The 23,545-nt window shown below is 33.7% G+C and overlaps 1 protein-coding gene and 1 pseudogene across 2 annotated transcripts in view; both read right to left on the minus strand.

Annotated features, from left to right (window-relative positions):
• Positions 1–1,403: 1,403 nt before the first annotated feature.
• Hycc2 (hyccin PI4KA lipid kinase complex subunit 2) overlaps positions 1,404–23,545 on the minus strand; it is a 78,040-nt gene continuing 55,898 nt past the window's right edge. For both annotated transcript variants that reach the window (XM_026405365.2, XM_026405364.2), the window contains exons 11-15: positions 17,761–17,877; positions 16,986–17,073; positions 14,144–14,303; positions 13,230–13,397; positions 1,404–9,163 (exon numbers count right to left, since the gene is read on the minus strand). In XM_026405365.2, coding sequence (XP_026261150.1) covers positions 8,565–9,163; positions 13,230–13,397; positions 14,144–14,303; positions 16,986–17,073; positions 17,761–17,877 — 1,132 coding nt within the window. In that variant the 3' untranslated portion in view covers positions 1,404–8,564. The remainder of the gene's footprint in view (positions 9,164–13,229; positions 13,398–14,143; positions 14,304–16,985; positions 17,074–17,760; positions 17,878–23,545) is intronic.
• Positions 18,484–18,857, minus strand: LOC113194326 (large ribosomal subunit protein eL32 pseudogene; annotated as a pseudogene).

Consider the following 23,545-nt stretch of genomic DNA (forward strand, 5'->3'; position numbering starts at 1 on the left):
GTCATATATGAAATGACCTACCATTTAGTACACACTTGATAAGGGCTCAGTAGGTCATTACTTGTATCTAGGAATAGAAGAATGTGGCCTCCAGAACCTACTTTCTCTCTAAGTATGTCCTATACCAGAAATAGTGAAACATTGAGCCTCCATACAGCACATGAAAGATGACTTCATCAAGTAAATAGTGAAAGATTAGGCATAGTGAGCCTTAAAAATAGGTAATTAAGAGGTAACTAGCTTTAGAAAATCAATTCTCAATAGAGCTCTAGTGTGTATAAAAGCCACTATTTAAAAACAGTTGTCAGTAGATTTCTTAAAATTCTGATTTACTTTGAGGAAATGAGGAATAGTACTTATCTGACACTATTGTATTAATACTGTATTTTCCTTAAATTGTTTAAAATGGTTCCTGGCACTCAGTAATTTGGTGTTTAATATGAAAAATCTTTGGACTGTAAAATATGTTGATCTACCTGGATGAGAGCTGGATGTGTGTGGAGGAATAGTGCCTCCACTGTCTTACTGTCATGATTGTACCACAGTACCTTAAAGGAAAATGATGTTTACCATCATATTTTTTGTGAATATTCTAGAATTTTGAATGAGCAAGTATAACAACATTTCTAATAAAAAGGACACATTGAAACTGCCAACTGGTGAATCTCATTCTAACAAATGCAGATCCAGTCAAATTCACTTTCAGGCCTCAAGTTTTTTCTTTTGGAAGTGCTACCTTTTGTATTGATAATAATAATAATAATACCAATGTGTTTTTGTGAAGCTTTGGTCCATAGCAAGGAATAAGAGTCATCAGGAAAAAAAGGCTGAGAGATTTTTCTAGAAAGTCCATATAAAGAAAGGGAAAGGAAAAGTGTGCATGGGCCTCAACCCTTGATTAAATTCATGTTGCAGAAGACGACTAAATAACTTCCACACCAGAGTCTATGTAAAAGGGTACTGTTAATAATGTTGGCTCTTCTTATAAGGACCCATGTAAGAAAATTTTCTAATAAATATTTTCAGTACTAGATATAGTTGTGCTTCCACTGAAAAGCTGATTTGTTTAATCTTAAGGAAGAATCATGTAATTAATTTTACTTCTTTCTTTACATTTGGCTGCTTTAAATTAGTACAATGCTAAACTTGTATCCCTATAAATAACATACAGAAACATACCGCATGTATTTTATGTACTACTTTTAATTCCTGCCTTTGTAAGTTGTTTCTTATTGTGTCATATTTTAATAAGTTTTATATATTGCCTTACTTTACTTAGTAGGGTATAATATAAAGGTTCAGATTTACATGAATAAAATTTCATGCTTTGAGAAAATATAATAGAAGAACTTTTGTAAATGAGAGGACTATTTAGGTAAGAAAATCAACCCCAGGAAATCCAATTAAAAGCCAAATAAAGCTATATTTTTATCCTGTACAAAAGAAAATTTACATTCTTAATGTAAGTAGATACACCTCGGGGCAAATTACACATCTCTCAAGAAACACAATATTTAACATCTTAGATTATGTTTCTGCATTGCAGACTGATAGTGAACTTTATACATCTTTATTTACAATAACTTAAAATATTTTTCATCTCTGGCAGATATTTACAAGGTCAACAGTGACTACATTTCACATTTCAACAATCAACAGCATTAATCAGTTCAGTAAGACAGGATAATGGCTTACATGCACCAGTAAATATGATCTTAAATGTGCAGTTTTTTTCCTTTAGTTCTGAAAAAATGATTTTTTTTTACTAGTCCTGGATTGAAAGGGCATCACTTAACAGAAATTAATTTTTACATGCCTATCCTATTTAAACTTTCACCAGCACTCATTCTCTGAATACTTGGGAAATTTATTCCAAGCTATTGGTTGAGGCTGGGTAAAACAACAAAACAGGAGCTGATCTATAACATCCCATATCCTTTTATGAAACAAACATTTTGTGGATATTTCTTTTTACTTGTCCATTGCTACAGAGATCAGATTATATAAAACCATACTAGTAAAAATCTTTCAGAAACTGCAGGTCAGAAAAGCCAAATTATCTTGAGAAAAACAGTGGGAAAATAATCTGCACCATAAAAACTGTTTCATTTAGCCAGTTAAAATGAATATAAAGCCAGTGTAATTATTAGTGTAATAATAAAAAAGATTCAATGTAAAGTAGTAGATGAACTTATTACAAATATTTTCAAACACCACATGAAACATAATCTGTCAATTCAGATTATGAGATTATTGAGTGATTTCAGATAAAACTTAAAAAAAAAACACCAATCATTATAAGAAAGCCAATTTTTTCTTTCCAAGATAGCTGACCAATACATTCCTTACTTTGATATATGAAAAGATAATACATACAGAACCTGTTTGGAACATCAGTTAATTTACAATTATATTTCATGGTTTCAAAAATCATTTAACAACTTAAACCTTTAGTTTTTTTAATCTATACATTTAAAAAATTAGTATTTTAGCTTTTCTTAAACCAGTGTTTTTATACAAAGAAAAAATTGATCATGTACATAAATTTTGTAAACAAACCATACCAGTTTAACCAATATCCTACTTATTAGAAATAACTACCACTGAACAAAGAAAGAGGTGCATTTCCACAATTTCCTCCACATTTTAAAAACTAAAATATCACACAATGTACCAATTTTAATAATGTCCCCTTTTGTTCAATACTGATAAGCCGAATCCTTCATTTTATTTAAGGAAATGTGAAAATGTGCCATAAGGAATAATATTTGGAGATTGCCTTAAAATAGTACTTTGCCAGAATATTGAAATCTTACTGGTATAAGAAAACCTCAATTGGAATCTTATAACTATTGTATACTTGTTTTCCAGGTCAAATAATCTTTTAATATTTTCCCCAGGGTATGCAATCCTATGTATAGGTCAGATGGGCTTTATTCCTTAAGAGGTGCTTTAAAAATTACATTTGGTCAATAACATTTTCTTTGGTAAATCCATAATGAAGATGTAAAAAAATTTCTCTGATAATTAACACTGAGCTCTTCACACTCAAATACAACAAACCAGATTGATATCAGTTCAGTAGCTGGGGATGGATGGATTGTCCAATTAAATTAATTTCTCTTTGAAAATAAAAGGATCTCTTTATTAAACCTACCTGCAAATACAGTTTTTAAGAAGGATTCATTTATACTTAACCTGTACCTAATTCTACTTTTTGGTAAAATCTATATTAAATATAATAGCATAATAGCAGACATATAAGTATGCCTTAATTTGTAAACATCATGAACACATTTTCTCAAAATCTAGAAGCAAAACAACCTATATATTTCTGTACTATGCTGCCAGTTATTTCATATCATTCCTAGCTTTCTGCTAATTTCTATTCTGAATTGTTTGCCCTTGTGTATGTTTCTCATGGGACTGATGCCTAAGATTACAAAAATACTGAAAAAATGACCAAAATTTTGTTGTATGGTCAGGGTTAGGAAAAAATGTGCTTATATGGGCAGGAAGGTTAGAAAATATCTCCTGTAATGAACAGTATTTTCCTATAAATGTTCAGTGCCAGTTTGATATACCCATTAGATACACACAATGCAAGTAATACTAAAATTTGTATTATGTTGTCAGTTCTGACCACCTTAACATGGAAAATTGTACCAATCTGGAGATTCATTATGATTTTATTAGCACTATGAGTTTTATACTGCATTCTATCTCCTTATAATCTGACAAATATTCTAATTTTACAGAGTCTAAACTAACAGTATTTAGTTGGTTTTCAAACAACTTATTTCTAAAAAGCACTTTTAAAAAATTAAAGTAGTACAAATAAGTGTCTCAACCAACTTGGTGGTGAAACAATGACAGTAATCATTCAACCTGAAAGCTAAAAAGTCTCATGTTCAGACTGTTTAAGAAAAGTACCCTAAAATTCTTATAGATTTTCTGATCACTGGCATGACCTATTGAACTTTTTAAACTGAAAAACAGACAAGTAACTGAAATACTGATGTTTTTTCCAGAAAACCAAACTTACTTTGTAATATAATCCATGATCAGAAATGGATAGATCTTCCTTGCCAGTGTTTTTACAATATGCTACCCATAAAGACAGATACTAATATTTTTATTTACAAATGAACATGCAGAAAACTAAATGACACAAATGATTGTCAATAACCAAAGTACACAAAAGTGGACCCATACAAACCTCACAAAGCGAGGTAGGAAAAAACACCCCACTTCATTAAAATATTCACAAAAATAGTGCAAACAAAACAATCTGAAATTATTCTCAGTATTCCAGTGTCTAGAAAATAATTAATTTAAAGCTACTAAGTGGAATTCGAGACTACAGGTTGGAAATATTGAGCTTATGTATCTGACTACTGCATTTAAGACATTTTATGTGATATATACACTTAAAATGAGATGTTTACTATTCCATCCTGTAATCATAAGCTTCACACCATAACATTTTTTTCAGTCATATAAGGAAATATTGCTTTCATCTTCTATAAGCACATTAAGGTCCAATCTCTCTTTACCTTAGAAATCAATGAAATCAGATTTATTTAAGCTTTTACAATACTCCATTATGAAATACAATGAACTGGCCACCTTATTTGCTGAAAGCTGGCTGATTCAAAATTATTTTAAAATAGCTACAACACTGAACAAAACCATTTCACTGAGCTTACTTTGCATTTAAATAAATCCCCACAAATATAAACAACATGGCAGCATAGCATCATTATGTGGCAGAAAATGAGTAAGGCGTAAATTAAAGAATAATGTACCTATCCTTATATTTGTAAAACATACCTATTTTTTAATACTTCCGAATCTACATTTATCACTCTACATTTTTTTCTGGATTTAATACTTTTCTTAATGTGTTGTATTTACCAACTACTAGACCAGAAATGTAAAGAAGCTGCAGAGATGGAAAGTATTTACGTACCATATTTACCATAGTATGGATAAAGAGTGGCAGTGGGGTGTTAATATGCATTTGATGGGAGATGAGGGTTGATTCTGGCTCTGCTTCTTAGTTATACGACCTTGTAGTGTCACAACCTCTTTGAGTCTCGTTTCCTGAGGATGAATGTGTATGGGGAGACTAATTATCTCTAGGGTCTCTTCTAGCACAAAAATTCTGATTCTATAATAAATAGGCACAGAAGAGTGGATTTGGTAAGTAAGGGTGGTGGTAGGGGATCAGGATATTAAATTACAACTATTTCCTCCTTAGCTTCTTAAAATATTTTCATATTTAAAAGTCTCTTCTAAGTTAAATTTAACTTTTCATATACATTTAGTTTGCTTTCTAGTAATATGATCTTAAAATTAATGTCATATGAAAGAATTCCCAAACTCTTCTGGTATTTCTTAATTCAACTCAGCACAGATGGCACCAAATAGTTTTATTATAGAAAACAAGTATTTTCTCTCTAAGTGTCTTTTTCATAGATGGGTAAACTTTTTTAAGGAGGTATAAAAAATATAAAATAAAAGACTGTTAAAGGACAAAGTATGAATATTGCTGGCATGTATTTGTATACCTGAAATAAAAGTATATTAAATACTAATAAATAATGCAAAAGGAATTTAAAAGCCTGAAAATTTGATAGTTAAATTTTTTTCATTGTAACTACATCTTACACAGGAAATCTATTAAGACCCTGAATGGAAAGTCTAAACTAAATGAAATGTTTCTTCATTGGGGCCAAATATCACCTACAAGAAAACAATTGTTACAGGGTCCTGAAACATTAATGGGTATGTGTACATTCAAAATCTATATGTTGGGGCTGGGGATATAGCTCAGTTGATAGAGTGCTTGCCTTACATGCACAAGGCCCTGGGTTCAATCCCCAGCAACACACACACACACACACACACACACACACACACACACACACGTATACACGTACAGATAAATAAAATCCACTAAGATGAAATTTTTTTTCTTGCGATAATGGGGATTGAACCCAGCGGCACTCTACCACTAAGTCCTTTTAATTTTCTGAGACAGGGTCTTGTTAATTTAAGCTTCTAATTCTGGCCTTCAACTTGCCATCCTCCTGCCTTAATCTCCCTAGTTCTGTGATTACAGGCTACTGCACATCGTAGCAAGACGAAAAAATTTCAAATTAATTTTGCAGATATAACAAATGATTTCTTAAAATATTTTCATATTTAAAAGTCTCTCCTAAGTTAAATTTAACTTTTAGCTACACATTTAGTTTGCTTTCTAGTAATATGATCTTAATGGAATTCTTAAAGAGAATTTTTATTATAGCTTTTACTGTAATTTCATTTATTTGGTATTTCTTTTGTGCTTTTAATTCAAATGCTTGATTTAGATGCCAATATGTGCACAACTTGTTGAATTAAAAACAGCCTATATAAACCAGGTATTTTTGCCATAAAATGAGGAAACTCTGGCCATAGCCAAGATCTCATTCCCTGGTGAGTACAATATTCCTTTCCTTACATACCTGAAACTTTGCTTTCTTTAGTATGCTATAAAGTTGTATGCCTCATTTATTTTGGCTGTTTAAAATTTTCTTTTCACTTATCTGGCATCTCTTAAATATTTAAAATATATCTTTGTGATATATTTACATACCATACACATATAAATAAACCATCAACTTTTACCTGGACTTTGGCAATATTCTGGATACTAGTTCAGATTCTAGTTTTTCATTTTCATATGAGTTGAAAAATGTTACAGACCACCAAATTAAAATCCTTATGAACATGATAACATAAAGTCCCTGTTTTTTTTTTTTTTTTTAATGCTCTTACAACTGAAAACAACAGGGGGATTTTAGGTGTGGGGAAAAAAAAGGCATTTTCTTAGTTATTATCACAGAATTATTTGTAATTTCAATTGGTAGAGATAAAACTTAAAACCATTAATAAGGAGAATACTTGCTTTCTATAAACTCATTTTTCTTTCACAATAATAAAGTAAATGTACAAAGCACTAACAACTGTATTTTGTGGAAGGATAATTTATAGCAGTTCAAGTCACAATACTGATTTTCAAAAACCAAGTATATTCCCTTCTTTTTCAAACATTAGAGCTCGAGACCCAGAAGAGGTTATAATAAATCTTATCAATCAAATCAGAATTTAAAAAAATGTTTTAAAATCAATAATGTACTTCTGTAGCCTTATAGCAGTTACCAAATGCTACTTACATACATTCAACATCTAGCTTACTGGCATGATTTCAAAGTTTTATAAAAATGAGAAACTTTGCAGATTAGAAGATACACAAACTGCATTATACTAAACACAAAGGCAGTGTAGTCCTTATAGGAGAAATCAAGTCAGTACCCCCTGGTAGAAATGTTCTATAAAAATGTGTCACATTGAAGCGTCAGTGTTTTCAGCCAACTATCTGTCCCTGATGTATTTCCTTGGAGTATATGATCTATCAGGACTTTAGGTTTATTAATCCAAAATGTCTGACTGAATTTAGGTACATCTAGAAAGCAGCTGAAAGGGTTTCTCCAAGAGTCTAACATCACAGAAAGTGGATTGAGAAATCCCTCTCTTTACCTGAAGACGTACAGTTCTACTTCAGTCATCATCAGCTCACAAAGAAAAGAAAACACCAAGCAAAACCCCCCTCAGACACAATTCCAACAAGCTAAACAAAAACCACCCCTCCCCCAACAAAACCCCAGCACCAAAGTGTCAATCATTCCTGGGAAATAGAACATGCTCCTTGAATTCTCTGATTTGTTAGCTGTTCAAAATTTAAGGACAGAAATGATCTTAAGTCCTTGTGGGAAGAGGGAAGACATGTTAATAATGACTAGAGAGCCATTGAGAAAGTGCATTATCAATTACACAATCAACTTAGAGCCGCACCCTCCCAAAGGAGGTGGCTACAAATTGATTTAAATGCCTCAGTAACTGAACAACTAAGTCCTTGGGATAAAGAAAATGGGGGGAAAAAAGAGCTACCCTCATTTTAATGAAAAAGTGCAGCAGTCCACCACCTTTCCCCATGCTTCTCAAGAAAATGATTGCACAGACTCAGAGAAGTCCCAAGTCATAGCAGAACCTCTGAGGCACTCCTGGTTAAGAGAGAAAAAAATATGATCCGGTAATCTTCATAGTTCTATAGATTATGTGAACAAACCCGTTTTGTCTTGTTTTTGAACAAAAGCCAAAGAATCATAAGGATCATATACACCACTTCCTCTAGTGTATCCTCAGTCTCACAGTGTTGAAATGGGACCAATCAGCCTATGATGGATTGCACATCACCCAAGGAAAAAGGAAGGCATGGAAAAGGCAAACGTGTTATACTGCTTCACAAACACATTTACAAGGTACAGGTGAAGAGAAGATATAGGAAGGAGGGAAAAGAAAACCTTATTGCTGTTTTCATACAAAATACAGTATGAAGATACCTAAACTAAATCAAATCTGATTACAATGACCAATATTTTCACAATGTGGGATGAGTGTCTTCTTATACAATGAAATGTTCCATTTAAAAGGTAAGCGAAGAGAGGATGTCAAAACTACACCTGGGATATTAGCTGCATATTGAAACTTGGGGATCGAGACTGCTTGGTTAAAGGGGCTCCTGGGCTGAGGAGCTCTTTACCTTCACCAGCTTGACCTAGCCGGTCTTCCTGTAGACTGATAGTTGAATATCGATTAGCATTATTAGCTGCTAGATTAGTAACTCCCTCAGTGCCAACCCCAATGCTGGTACTTGCTTGACTGCCATTTACATAGTCAAATGATTTACTTGAGGAAGCACTGGCTGTCCTGATTAGACTTAAACTATTGGTTTTTGGCACCACCTGGCCAGCAGGCAGGCTCAGGTGTTTCTTCATTGGTGTCAGTTCAATGGAATCTACACTAAGATCAGTTGGTTGTTGAATATACTGCTTGCGAACTACTGAATCTCGAGGGATCTCACTGGATTTGATGGCAGAAGCTGTTTCTTTATCTTTGGCTGAACGCCCAGTTACTATTTTCCGTAAGCTTCCCCTCTGAGAAGAGGATGGTTTGGTCCCAATTGGCTGGCTGCTGAGGGAAGCCCCTGATGAAAATCCTTCATCTGCATCATTCAGGTTTACAGACTCCTCTCCTCCATTTACACCCTCAGCACCTAAAAAATAAATCAGAAAGACTTAGTAATAGCTAAATTAAGTTAAGTAGCAGTTGTGAATAACAACACTGACCTTTTTCTTGATTAACATTTGCTATGAGTTCATAATGATCTTACTATCAACACTTCTAAGTAATTTAGGAGAATAAATCTTAATCTATACAGAATTCTAATATACTATTTATTGTGTTCATTTAGTTTTAATTACTTCAGTTTTTATAAAACTATTCACAAACTTACTTAATATACTATTAATATTTGGGCATATAAAACCAGGCACAATACATTAAATATATAAATACATTTATATTTATAACTCTTTATAATATACTGTTTTTCATTTGACATGAACATATTTACCTATTGTAAAACAATTGAAACCTTTTCCTCATATCTTCTTTAACCCACCATAAAATGTACAAAAGAGACTCTTCCAATTTCAGTTACCTAGAATTATACCAAAACCTGATTTATGCCTATAGGCCAAAACTATAATAAGATTTTATATTTATCATATCATAGCTTCTCTATGGCTTAAAGGCTTTTAATATTGAACTAATAGATTTTCTAACTCAAATCTAAGAAACTACATTGCTTCCAATAATTTCACAACCATATTTTGTCTTATGGACAGGACTACTCACTGGTTTCCATACTTTCTTGAACAATTAATATGAAGAAAACATTATCAGGGAACAGTGGTAAAAAACTAGCAGGGATACTTAAGAATGATTTTCATTTCCTACATTATACATGTTAATATTTTAGATTCTAGCATTGAGATGTATTACTTTTTTTTAAAGCATTTTAATCTTTTATTTGTAGTTGGACACAACATCTTTATTTCACTTATTTACTTTTATAATCACAAAATATTATAATGCCCCCATTACATTTCACACATAAACTGTAGTTAACATAAAAATCTATATCTTGAGTTTTTGTGGGAAGAGAAGTATATATAATACATTGATCATGCTATTCCAGAAAGCCCAATTCTCTATTGATTGTATTTACTTTCTAAGAGACTATATGACCATACTTTTTCTTCTTTCAAAAACATATTTTTCCCAGACTGCAAATAAGTTTAATCAAATCTACAAAATAGATACCAACATTATAGTTAGAGTAAAATGTTAGGAAATAATCTACACAAATATTACTTTGAGATACAAGTTACCTAAGTGAAAGATATATAAAATATTAAAAACACAATCTTTTACTTAACATAGTACCTGGAAAAATAAAAATACATTCTTGGCTATATTTTCTCATGGATTTGTTATTTCCTTCCTTCTAAAGAATGAAATAAGCTATCCTTAAAGCAAAAGGCACCTTGTTATATATATATACATATATATATCCAGCAATTTAATGTTTAATCATGCAAAGCTATGTGAAAATGCATTTACTAAGAAAAGTAGCAGCTGACACCATGTCTCTCAACCTCTTCAAGAGAACTGTATATAATGTCCCATGAAAATTGAAACTTTAATTTACATATCGTTTTAGTAATTTACTTAAAATTAGTATAAAGAACTCTAAAATGCCCAAGAAGAAATAGTTACTAATTCAAAAGTAGTATTGGTAATATAAAACAAGGATTGAACAGAAATATATCATTGGATTTATCTATTAATTAGGAAGGAGACTGAGAGATTTAGTGCTAGCTTTGAATCTTGCTACATGCAGATCTTATGCCAAAGCAATATGGCCATAAAAGAGATGATGGTAACATGAAGGCCACCATGCAAGAGAACCTACTGGTATTTTATGTACTAGGAAATGGTTCATTATAATGGAACAATGACTATACTTTAATTATAGGAATCATCTTCAGTTTAATAGGTAGGTGATAGGTTCATATTCTCCCTGAATTTCAACAATCACAGTTTTAACTATAAAACTATTTAAAACCACCATACTTTAAAACATTTTTAAAAGATCAATTATCTACATTAATTCAAAAGCTCTGGCATACTACAGAATTACCAAAACTTCTCATAGGTTTTAGTAATTTCCTTCCTTCTGTTTAAAAAACCTTAAGAAAGAAAACAGGCAATTCTCAAAACATTTTTCTTTTAGTTTTCTCTCTAGGTAATTATAATACTACTCATGATCCAAAGAACAATCTGTAAAAAAAAAAAATTGCCTTTCTTATTCTACTAATATTGATTTAAAACTATAATTAAGCTAGACTAAAGGGTAAGATAATTGTTTAGAAATTTCAAACATACTCAACTTATTCCCTGCTCTATGTGGTGGCTCACAGCTGTAATCCCATCAACCCAGGAGGCTGAGGCAGGAGGATCTAGCCTCAGCAACTTAGCAAGAATCTAAGCAACATTATGACACCCTGTCTCAAAATAAATAAAAAAGGCTGGGGATGTAGCTCAGTGTAAAGTGCCCCTGGGTTCAATCCCCAGTAAAAAGAAACAAATTTATTCCCCTTTCCTTATGGTTTTATATCACCAATCCCTCACTAAAGCTAACATTTTACCAATAATTAGAAATATGAAAATAAGGTATTTAAATATTTAATAGGATTCAATAGGATATTAAAGAGAAATTAACTGTTTTGATTCCTTTTTCAAAATGTATGACTTCTGATGAATTGGAAGCAATATTTCAGACTAATCTAACATTTCCTATAATTTTATCAATACTAATTAACCGTGCTACATTTAACACATACTTTCAATAGTCCTAACAATGGTAGAAGATACTTCTTAAGTAGTTCATTTAATCATCAAGAATATAAAGAATAAGATGTTGTTCAATTTAGGCCAACTCTGGGTTCCATACTCTCACTAAAATTGATTGCTAGGGAAAGTATAAAAAGGGAAGGCTGCATCTTCCATAGCCATATAAAGAAGAATCTGAAACGGTACCAACTTCTCTGGGTTCCTAGATCATGCACATGCAATACTATAAAATGAAGGTTGACTGTCCTAGGCACATGGGCAAGGGCACAGAGTATAGGTTTAAATTCTTACTGAGCATGCTCAAATTTCTAATGCACCAAAAAGAGAAAGACTTCCTTAAGGTGGAAGTTAATTGCTTTATGTATGTTTTGCTTTAAGCAAAAATATGTACCTCTTTTAAAACTACATGGTTTATTAATGCAAATCAGTATAAAGGTTTCACAGTGGCAACACATTGGGTAATGAAAAAGCTATTTACCTACAGTTCCCTCTTTCACAAAGCTAACTCATGGCATTCCATGCAAGGCAGCAAGTAAATACTTTCCTGGAGGACAGAAATGTTCTTTTACAGAGAGTGGTGGAAGATGGTAGGTAAAAAATTCTCAAGATACCTACATTGTAGAAACAAGAAACTACTAGGATATCTGATCTCTAAATAATACATTTCAATTCCATTTGGGAGCTACATAATAGAACCATGATTTACAATGAATTATAAAATGTAGTGTGCACCAGGACAGCACGTATATGGAGGAAAGTGTCAGTAATTCTCTAGACCTAGGCAACTTATCACAAGGACTATAAAAATTCAATCAATATAGCATACTCTGTCAAAAAGGTGAGAAATTCTTATTAGATGTTAATTTAACATCCTAGAATTACAGATAAATTGATCAGCCCCATTTCAGTTTCCCAAGTATACTCATGTTTTGAAACTCTTCACAGATCTTTAAAGAATAAGTTATTATATAAATACATTTATATTGACTATTAAGGCTCATGTCCATTGGGTGCATTTTTTCTTTCCTATTGTTAGAATAAACATGCTCAGTAATGAAAAAATTCCAAGCATTTGCAAATCTTTTGGATACAGGCCCCTGCCTTGTTAGTAGCCATGCCAAGCTGTTCTTTGATTACACAGGGATGCACACTCCAGGCCAGCACAAACAGTAACTAAAGATTGTACCTAACCTGGTGCTAGGCATATAGGGAAGAGAGGTGCTTTGCAAGGAGAAGCTAATACACCCTGGGGTAGTGGAAACACACACTAGAATGGAAAGATGTTCTGCTTGGGGATAGAGAGCCAGGATCCTTCTCCAGCAACTGCCTCACTGACTTCTGCCTCCTCATCTCTGTCCTACCCTCTGTTGTGGCTGCTGCCGAGTTGGGCTCCGGCGAGCCATGCTCAGGGGTCCTGCGCACCAGCACCTCCCCCTCTTGCACACGTTTGATCCCTAGGTCAGTGGAGCCGTGTTGGATCGGGGAGCCAGGAATACTCGAGTCAGCCTCGTTTGAGAAGTCAAAGCCATCTGGGATTCAACATATAAAATTTTAGTGCTTTTGTGCTGCTCTATTCTTTTCTGAGCATTCTGACCCAGGCAGATAAGAGAATGTTTATATGGATATGATATTAACACAAACACTATTTATATAATTACATGTGTGTGCATAGCTTGCACGCACATAAGGCAGCAGATGAACAATGTGAGGTTTGCAAATGAACAGGACAGAAAAATAGGGATTAAATGGCAATTAATATCTCTTAGGCAAGACAGCTTGACTATTCAAGAACTATATGTCTTATGAAATACTGCTGGGTTCAGCACATATAAAAAAGGAAATGCAAAGATATAAATCCAAAACCACAGTCAATTATTTTATGGATAGCTTGTATTACACTGTTAGTTTGGTTTGTCATAGTTATCTCCCACAGTGCTCATACATGCACCTTTTATTTTTTTCCTCAGTAAGTTAGCAGGCTTAAACTTTTTTCCTGTTGTTACTACTAGTTCAAAAACAGACAAAAATTCTTCTGATCTTATTTTTGTTTTAATATTTATACAGCAGTATGACATCTTTCTACCTTATGTACACATATATTTATATTAAATATAACAGTAAGCATTTAATCACATTTCTAAGAGCTATCTTAAAAACTAAAAAACTTTTACTTTAATTATATAAAGTGCTATATTACCATGAGTTAATATAGTCTATACAAACAGTGAAAAATTTACTTGACTCCATGAGCATACTATGGGGATTTTGTACTTACCTTCTCTTCTCCATCTATGCCGACGGATTGAAGCTGTTGTAATTGCAGTCCGAGAAATCCTCGGCACTGTTGGGGTGACTTCCACTTTAAGTACTTTCTGGCCCTCTTGTGAAGAATCAGGAGCATCAAATGGTAATGAGTTTTTCATGGCATTGGCAACCTAAAATGATAACATAAGGTGTACAAATTTACAACCAACATGCAGCTTTTGCTTATTCTGTACTTTATGCTTCTGTAACTTTCTGAATATGTATTTAAAACCTATCCTAATATAACAAAAGTACAAATGTGTCAGAAATATTTGTATCTCCAACATTCTGTATTATTTAAAACAGGTTTTTCAAAGGAGAATTTATTTTCAAAAATGTGAGTCACTGGGTTGGGAGTGTAGCTCAGGGATAGAGAACTTGCCAAGCATGTACTAGGTCCTAGATTTGATCCCAGTACCACAAAAATAAGAAAAAATAGAAAAAGTGAGTCATACCCCACTGATTCTTGGAGTTGTTGACTTTCAAGGAGAAAAAGTATTTACCATTTTGCACCCTGATGTAAGAAAAATTAGAATAAGCTAGTCTTCACATGATAAATAATAGGCAAAAATTGAGTGGTTTTGTTTCTTGTTCATTTGTTAATTAGGCTTTTTTCCACTTCTCTATTTCCATAAAGAGAAGTCTTCCCTAAATACTTCTGGCATTGTGCCACACTCATTTATTGGGTCCTTCAGAGATGCCAACAAAGAATAATCGATTAACCTGTACTGCCTTGGAAATGTCACTTTATTAAATTTTTTTAAATTTTCAAGGTAGTTACAAGGATAAACCATGAATTTAAAGAGCCTTAAAAATTCAAGTTATGATGATGATGATGAAATTTTTTTGTCCTATTACTTGTTTTAATGTAACCCTTAGTGTAAAATAGGGGATACTAAAATGAGAAAAATGGGAATTTAATATCAAAGAACTATTGCAAATGGTACCTTAATAAATTTATATTCAGCTTAAAATATTTAAAACAAAGACATAGCCAGGCATGGTAACATGTCTCTAATTCTAGTGATTCAGGAGAATGAGGAAGGAGGGTGACAAGTTCAAGGTTAGCTTCATCAACTTAGTGAGACCCTGTCTTAAAATAAAAATAAAAATAAAGAAGAGCTGGAGATATAGCTCAGTGGTAGAGTGCCTACCCCCCATCCCCCCAAAAAAGATAAACTTTTTTTAAAAAAGTACTGCAGCCAGGCGCAGTGGCACACGCCTATAATTCCAGCAGCTCAGGAGGCTGAGATAGGAGAACGGCAAGTTCAAAGCCAGCCTCCGCAAAAGTGAGGCGCTAGGCAAGTCAATGAGACCCTATCTCTAAACAAAATACAAAATAGGGCTGGGGATGTGGTTCAGTGGTCAAGTGCCCCTAGGTTCAATCCCAGGTACTCCCCCACCCTCCACCCCACAAAAAGTACTGCAAACTGGAAAGAAATTAAAATGATCCATAGTCAGATCATCTAGTCAACTATTATTATTTTGATTCCTATGTCTAGATTTTTAAAAAGCTGCATACTAATTTTCCACTTAACACAAACTAGCATTTTTCTTTTCTCTTTCTCTCTTCATTCCCTTCCTTTCAAATGGAACCCAGGGTCTCATGCATGCCAGGCCAAGTTTCTACTTCTGAGCTACTCCCTACCCCCAGGATTTTTGTTTCATATAAGTTGTCAAGCTATAATTTTATCAAGTAAATATCATAATAAATCATTTGCTGCTTGGAACTTTTTTTTCTTTGGTACTGATTGCAACTTTTTTTTTTCCCTTTCGGGATTTTCCACTGAGCCACATCCCCAGCCCATTTTATTTTATTTTTTTAAAAAATTTTGAGACAGGGTCTCACTAAATTGCTTGGGACTCACTAAGTTACTGAGGCTGGCCTTGGACTTTGCAATCCTCCTGCCTCAGCCTCCAGAGCCACTAGGATTACAGGGGCATGCCAGTGAGCCTGGCTTGCTGTGGAACATTTAGACTAGTTTTATTCCTTTGCCATTTAAAATAACATTGTAATGCTGTGCTTATAATACACGTTTTTGGTATTTAGTTTCCTGGGATACACTACCACATATGGAACACAGAATGAAAGAACACATATACACATTTACCAGACTGCTTCCACAATGAGATGATCAAAGTTGTGTCATACTACCACCACAGCACAAAGAATGTCTTCCTCAGTGGATATTTACATTTGTTTTTATATTTATCATTTACATTTTTGACATTTATTTTGTAAAGCATAAACTTTCATATGCAGAATAAAATAACTGGCTTTTTCTTGTCATGCCTAATGAGAATTTTTTTTTTCTTTGTTCACTGCATATTCTCTTTGCATTTAAAACACTAATTGTTTAGAATTTAGGTATTTGTGAGGGGGCATCAAACTCATTTTAGCAATTCATCATCTCACTTCTATCACACCCTTTATTCTAGAGATTTCAATAACTTATATTTAACATTTCTTCTCTCTTAAAGGATTTCAAGACATTTAATTCTTTGATTTACTGAATTTTACTTTTATTCTAGCTTTCTAATTTTTTAAACTTAGTAGTACCTTCTTTACATACAGATATGTTATATAAAGAGTAAGTCAGTCAGATACTTGTAATTCCAGCCACTTGGGAAAGTGAGGCAGGAGGAAAACAAGTTCATTGCCAACCTGGACAACTTAGTGAAAGGATGTCTTAAAAGGGGGGGTAAAAAAATGGAGTAGGATGCTGGGGAGGTAGCTCAGTAGTACAGTGCCTCTGGGTTCAATTTCTAGGGCTAAGAAGGAGGAGGAAAAAAAAAAAGTAAATATAACTTACCAATAGTGGTTGAGAAAAAAGTTCTAGTTGCGCTCTATAAATGATGTCATCGAGAACTTCCTGGCCAACATCCCACTGTCCATTATACCTGTAGATAAACATATCATATACTATCTTTAGCAAATATCTCTAATCCTCACATAATTTTTTTTTTTTTTTTAATTCTAAGTCCTACTATTTGGGTTGTAAATAAGATTTTCACATCAAAATTTTCCTTCCTGGTAATGGGGATCAAACCCAGGGGAACGATACCAAGGAGCTATACAGCCAATCTTTTTAATTAATTTACCTGGGATAGGGTCTCACCAAATTGCCCAGGCTGGCTTCAAATTTACATATCTTCCAAAGCTGCTGGGACTATAGGCATGCGTCATCACGCCTGGCTTCACATCGATTGTTATATTATTTCATTTCTACAATGTTTTAATTTTGGTTATAATAACAAAGGACATTTCAAATACTATGTTTAAAGTAGTTTATAGATGCTTCTTCAAATAAGTTGATTTTTATCACATGTGGCTAATATTCAATCCTATACTTAATGCATTCATGAAAACTTGAGTTATGAACTTTTTAGAGATAATTTTCCATACAGAAAACCTGAAAATTTTTAGGATGACTCTAATTTTAACAACTAATTATATATTTGCTACTTTAAAAATAATGAAAGGAAACTACATTAGAAAAACAAGATAGTGTGCTCATCCTGGGACAAAAGACCCTTTGTTACATCTAATAAGGAAGAATTCATAAATTTCATCTACCACCTACTTACATGGCATAATAAACCCCTGTGAGAAGTTGCACCATAAATTCAGGATCCAATACTATTCGACCACAGAGTTCTTTCCAGTGTTTTTCATGTTGTCGTGGAAACCCACTCACACAAACCCTAGAAAAATAAGGTATGTGTGATTTCCTGATTCACTAAATACAGTAATTGTGCTTTTATAAATTCATTTGTTCAATTATTCATTCCTTAAATATTAATTGATGCCTACTATATGCCAGTCACTGTTCTTGGCCTAGGATACGGTCATGAACAGGTAAAAGATTAAAAAATAGGGCTGGGGATGTGGCTCAAGTGGTAGCGTGCTTGCCTAGCATGCGTGAGGCACTGGGTTCGATTCTCGGCACCACATAAAAATAAAATAAAGATACTGTGTCCACCTAAAAATAAAAATAAAAGATTAAAAAATAAAACCTGTATCTTCACAAAGCATACATTCTAGTGGACTATATCCATTAAAGCTAACTTTTATCAAATAACTAAAAACCTCTTTCACAAATATTCTTTTTGCTCTTCTCATGCTTTCCTTTTCACTCACACGCACACAAATGACTGGCTTTTATTCATCCAAACAAGGCAAATTACTCTGAAGCACAGAAATCACAAAACAGACATTTCAAAAATACTGTTGGCTACGAGGTCATTTTAATTTTATTCAAAGATTTTTTTTGTTTGATTTAATCAAAATAAAATATGCACACGAACTATCTATTCATTTCCTTCACTGTGCAACCTGGCACCAGGATTAGTGGCTCTGATAACCAGCTGGGCTGCTATTTCCAGAAGCAAACACGGAAAAAAATCTCAGACAACAAGATCTGTTACACATATGCAGCACTTGAAGCACCTTGATGTTGTGGAGCAGGGGCTTTCAGAAGCTACTGGACAGCATATGCTTTGTTTCTTTGTCGCTCACAGAACCAAGACCTGTCCCTTGAGTCTTCTCTACACCCTGCTGTAACACCTCTGGGTTTCTGTCAGTTATACTTAATTTTGATGTATCAGTCTGACCCATACCAGATAAACTTCTTGGTCTTCTTTTTGAGGAACTTGAGCTTTACAAGAGATCTGAAGGTAGCCATGATGCCAAACAAAAAAAAATAACTGCCACCTTTTTGGGCAGGGTTAAAGAAGAGAGAGCTGTGCCATAAACAACTCCCTACCTTTCATATGATAGAGATGTTTCCTTAATAATAAACAGAAGATAAAATGTTCCACAAAATTTATAGTTTTTGTGAAAAAAGATTATTAAATCCTTAAGTGCAATAGGTTCATAATTCTCTCTCTCTCTAGTAAGAGAAGAGTCTGATTAACTTGCCCATGCTAGCCTCAAACTTATAAGTCTCCTGCTTCAGTCTCCTAAGTAACTGGGATCATAGGTGTGCACCACCATACCCAGCTCAGATTATGTAAATCAGTTAAAATATTAGGATAATTGTTATATGTATACACACACATATGCACAAATATGTACACACATACATATCTATAGCAATTAAGTGATGAATAAAAAGTTGAAAACAGGGCTGGAGATGTGGCTCAAGCGGTAACGCGCTCGCCTGACATGCGTGGGGTGCTGGGTTCGATCCTCGGCACCACATAAAATAAAATAAAGATGTTGTGTCCACCGAAAACTGAAAAATAAATATTAAAAAAGTTGAAAACAGCATTATATTAAGAGAAAATTGTTTAAAGAAAGTGGACTAGAAATTCAATTTCCAGGAAATTGTGTAATGTTAGACTATTAGAGAACAGTCTTGCTTGTTTATTTATCAATGGATGATGGCGAATATTATATCTCCATGGCATTTAAGCTACACATATTTGAAATAACCTAACTTTTTTATTATATCAGTATTTATATAGTAGAAATCATATATCATTTGCAAATGTTTAAGATAGGACAAAACAGTTTACACATCAACTTAAAAATGTACAAAAGATAAAATTTTTCAGAATTCTTAAGGGGACAAAAAACAATTTTCAGGACCATTAAACTCTGCCATCACTTTTGTTATTAAGAAACTCTAGCCATATGTGGTGACACAAGCCCTTAATTTCAGCAACTCAGGAGGCTGAACCAGGAGGGTTGCAAGTCCAATGCCAGACAAAGAAACTCAGTGAGACCTTGTCTCAAAATTAAAAAAAAAAAAAAAGGCAACACAAAGGGTTCAGGATGTAGTGCTTAGGTAGACTGCTTCTGGGTTCAAGCCCTAATACCACAAAAATAAACAAAATTCTACTAAAGGCCATAAAAATGCTGCCAAATATGACAACAAGCGCATTTCTTTTAATGAACCTGAAATAGTCTTTTATAATGTTATATTAAGATAGGCAGTAAGTGCTTAAACAATGTATGCTCTTTTTTTAATATTTATTTATTTTTTTAGTATTTGGTGGACATAACATCTTTGTTGGTATGTGGTGCTGAGGATCGAACCCGGGCCGTACGCATGCCAGGCGAGCGCGCTACCGCTTGAGCCACATCCCCAGCCCACAATGTATGCTCTTGAAAACAGAATCTAATTTAGAAATACTCTGTTGCCCACTGATGTTATTATAGATGAAATAATGTACTTATTTTAAGATAATCTGTAAAATTTCAGTTATAACTAATTTAGATTGACCCACTTACCAACATTAATGTTATAAACAGGATCACATTCTCTTCCAAGTAACACAACAGTATATGAACTTCAGCTAAGCATTTGTGGTAGGAGACAATCTTTTGGAAGGCCTCTATCCCTGTGATTCCCTCCTTTCTGGTATTTACCCTCCTCCCTTAAGTAAAGGTATGATCTATGAGGTAATGGGATTCCCCAGTTATGTGTTTATGACTATGTGACTATGTTACTTAAGGTAAAGGGTCTTGCTGGGATCCTTTTCACTCCTTCTCTAAGCTTTGAAGCTGTCATGTTGTAGTCTGCCTATGTTGGGAGGTCCATGGCATGGAACTGAGGATCAACTCTGGCAGACAACCAATAAGAAACTGATGGTCAGCTGGGCTACCCAATACACAACAGAAAAAACTGTAAGCAATCTCAGGAAGACTTGTTGCACATCAGCAGATCATTCAGGTCCTGGATGCTATGGACTAGGACTCTCAGCTCTACAACCACAAGAACAGAATTCTGCCAACAAGGGTTGAATCTGAGGTAAGACTGCAACTCCAGACAACATTTTAACCATATGATCCCAACCAGAGGACCAGCTAACTCATGCCCAGATAAGTGTGTGATGTTTCAAGCCACGAAGTTTGTGGCGATTGTTATGCACAACAGAAGACAAACATAGTATTATACTTTTCTGGGGGGCAGAAGGAGCAGTTGAGTTTCCTCAAGTAGAAATTAGTTGGATAGGACAGAATTGAAATTCTGTGACTCTAAATTAATTTATATTACTTGAACTTTTTTCTATTCTACCAGACCTTTAAAGATGAACTATACACCAATGTTCCTCAAATTATTCCATGAAATAGAAAGGGAAGAAACACTTCCAAATTCATTCTATGAGGCCATATCATACTCATACCAAAACCAAGTAATGTCACAACAAGGAAAGAAAAGTACAGACCAATATCCCTGATGAATTTAGATGCAAAAATACTTAATATTAACAAATCATATCCAACAATATATTAAAAAACATTGCACACCATGACCAAGTTGGTTTTATTCCAGAGATGTTTTTATTCAAGGATGGTTTAATATACACAAACCAAAAAATAATTCATAGATAGAATTCAGGACAAAAAACATTTAGTAATTTCAACAGATGCAGAGAAAGCCTTCAACAAAATTCAGCACCCATTCATGATAAAAACACTGAAGAAACCAGGGACAGAAGGGACATCATAAAGGCTATATAATAAAAAACAAAACCAAAATCAACCTCATAGTAAATGGGGACAAACTGAAAGCATTTCCTTTAAAATTTGGAACAAGAGAAGGATTGCCACTCTTACTACTCCTATTTTATATAGTGTTAGAAATTCTAGTTGGAGCAATTAGGTGAGAAGAAAACAAAAGGGATAAAAATAGAAAACAAAGAAATCAAATTATCACTATTTGTAGATGATAAGATCAAAAAAGCTCCACCAAAAAACTGCTAGATCTAATCAACAAATTCAGCAGAGTCACAGGTTACAAAAATCAATAGTTTCCTATATACCAATAATGAATCTGTTGAGAAAGAAATCAGGAAAACAATCCCATTCACAATAGCCTCAAAAAGGTAAAATAAAATACCAAGGAAGTCAAAGACCTGTACAACAATGAAACCTATAGAACACCGAAGAAAGAAATTAAAGATGATACAAGATGGAAAGACATCTCATTATCAGGGATAGGCAGGAAATTTTGTTAAGATGGCCATATTATCAAAAGCAATATACACATTCAATGCAATCCCCTTCAAAGTACCAATGACATCCTTCACAGGACTAGGAAAAGCAGTCCTAAAATTCATCTGGAAAAATAAAAGACCCAGAATAGTCAAAGCAATTCTAAGCCAAAAAAATAATGCTGAAGCTACCACAATACCTGACTTTAAATTACATTACAGAACTATACTAATAAAAAGTGCATGATGCTGGCATAAAAACAGACACATACACCGATGGTACAAAACAGACAAACCCACACAGATACTGTCATCTGATCCTTGACAAAGGTGCCAATTATATCCACTCAGAGAAAAGACAGCCCTTTTAACAGTGCTGGGACAACTGGTTATCCATACATAGAAGAATGAAAGTAGATGCTTATCTCTCACCCTGCACAAAAATCAACCCCAAATGGAACAAAGACCTTGGAATTAGACCAGAAACTATGCAACTGATAGAAGAAAACACAGGGTCAATGCTCCAGCTTTTAGGCACAGGCAATAACTTCCTCAATAGGAACACTAAAGCTCAGGAAATAACGCCAAGAGTTAATAAATGGGGCAGCATCAAATTTAAAAGCTTTTGTACAGCAAAGGAAACAAATAGGAATGTGAAGAGAAAACCCACAGATGAGGAGAAAATGTTTGCTAACTACTCTTCTGACAGAGGACTGATATCTAGAATATATAAAGAACTCAAAATTTAACACCAAAATTAAAAAACCACCTCCAGTTAATAAGTGGGCAAATGAATTAAAGAGACACTTCTCAAAAGAAGAAATACAAGTGGCCAACAAATACAAGAAAAATATGTTCAACATCATTAGCAATTTGGGAAATGCAAATCAACACTGAGATTTCATCTCATGCAAGTCAGATGGCAGTCATCATGAATACGAAGCAGAATAAATGCTGGAGAGGATATGGAGAAAAAGGAATATTTTTACACTGTTGGATGGGACTGTAGATTAGTCCAATACACTACGGAAATCAGTAATGGAGCCTCCTTAAAAGACTAGGCATATGACCCTGCTATACCATTTCTTGGTATTTATATTGAGGAATTATTAAAGTCATTATACTATAGTGATACATGCATATCCATCACAGTTCACAATAGTCAAATTATGGAACCAGCCCAGGTATCCATTAATGGATGAACGGATAAAGAAAATGTGATATATATACACAATGGAATTTTACTCAGCCATAAACAAAAATGAAATGATGACAGTTGCAGGAACGTGAATGGAACTTGAGAACATGTTAAGCAAAATAAGTCAAACTCAAAAATAAGGGTCTTATGTTTTCTTTCTTATGTGCAAGCTAGAGAGGAAAAAGGAAAAGAAAGGTGCGGGGGAGGGGATCTCATGAAAATCAAAGATTC

This window comes from Urocitellus parryii, chromosome 1 (genome assembly GCF_045843805.1).
Source record: "Urocitellus parryii isolate mUroPar1 chromosome 1, mUroPar1.hap1, whole genome shotgun sequence".
In the NCBI taxonomy this organism is placed as follows: Eukaryota; Metazoa; Chordata; class Mammalia; order Rodentia; family Sciuridae; genus Urocitellus; species Urocitellus parryii.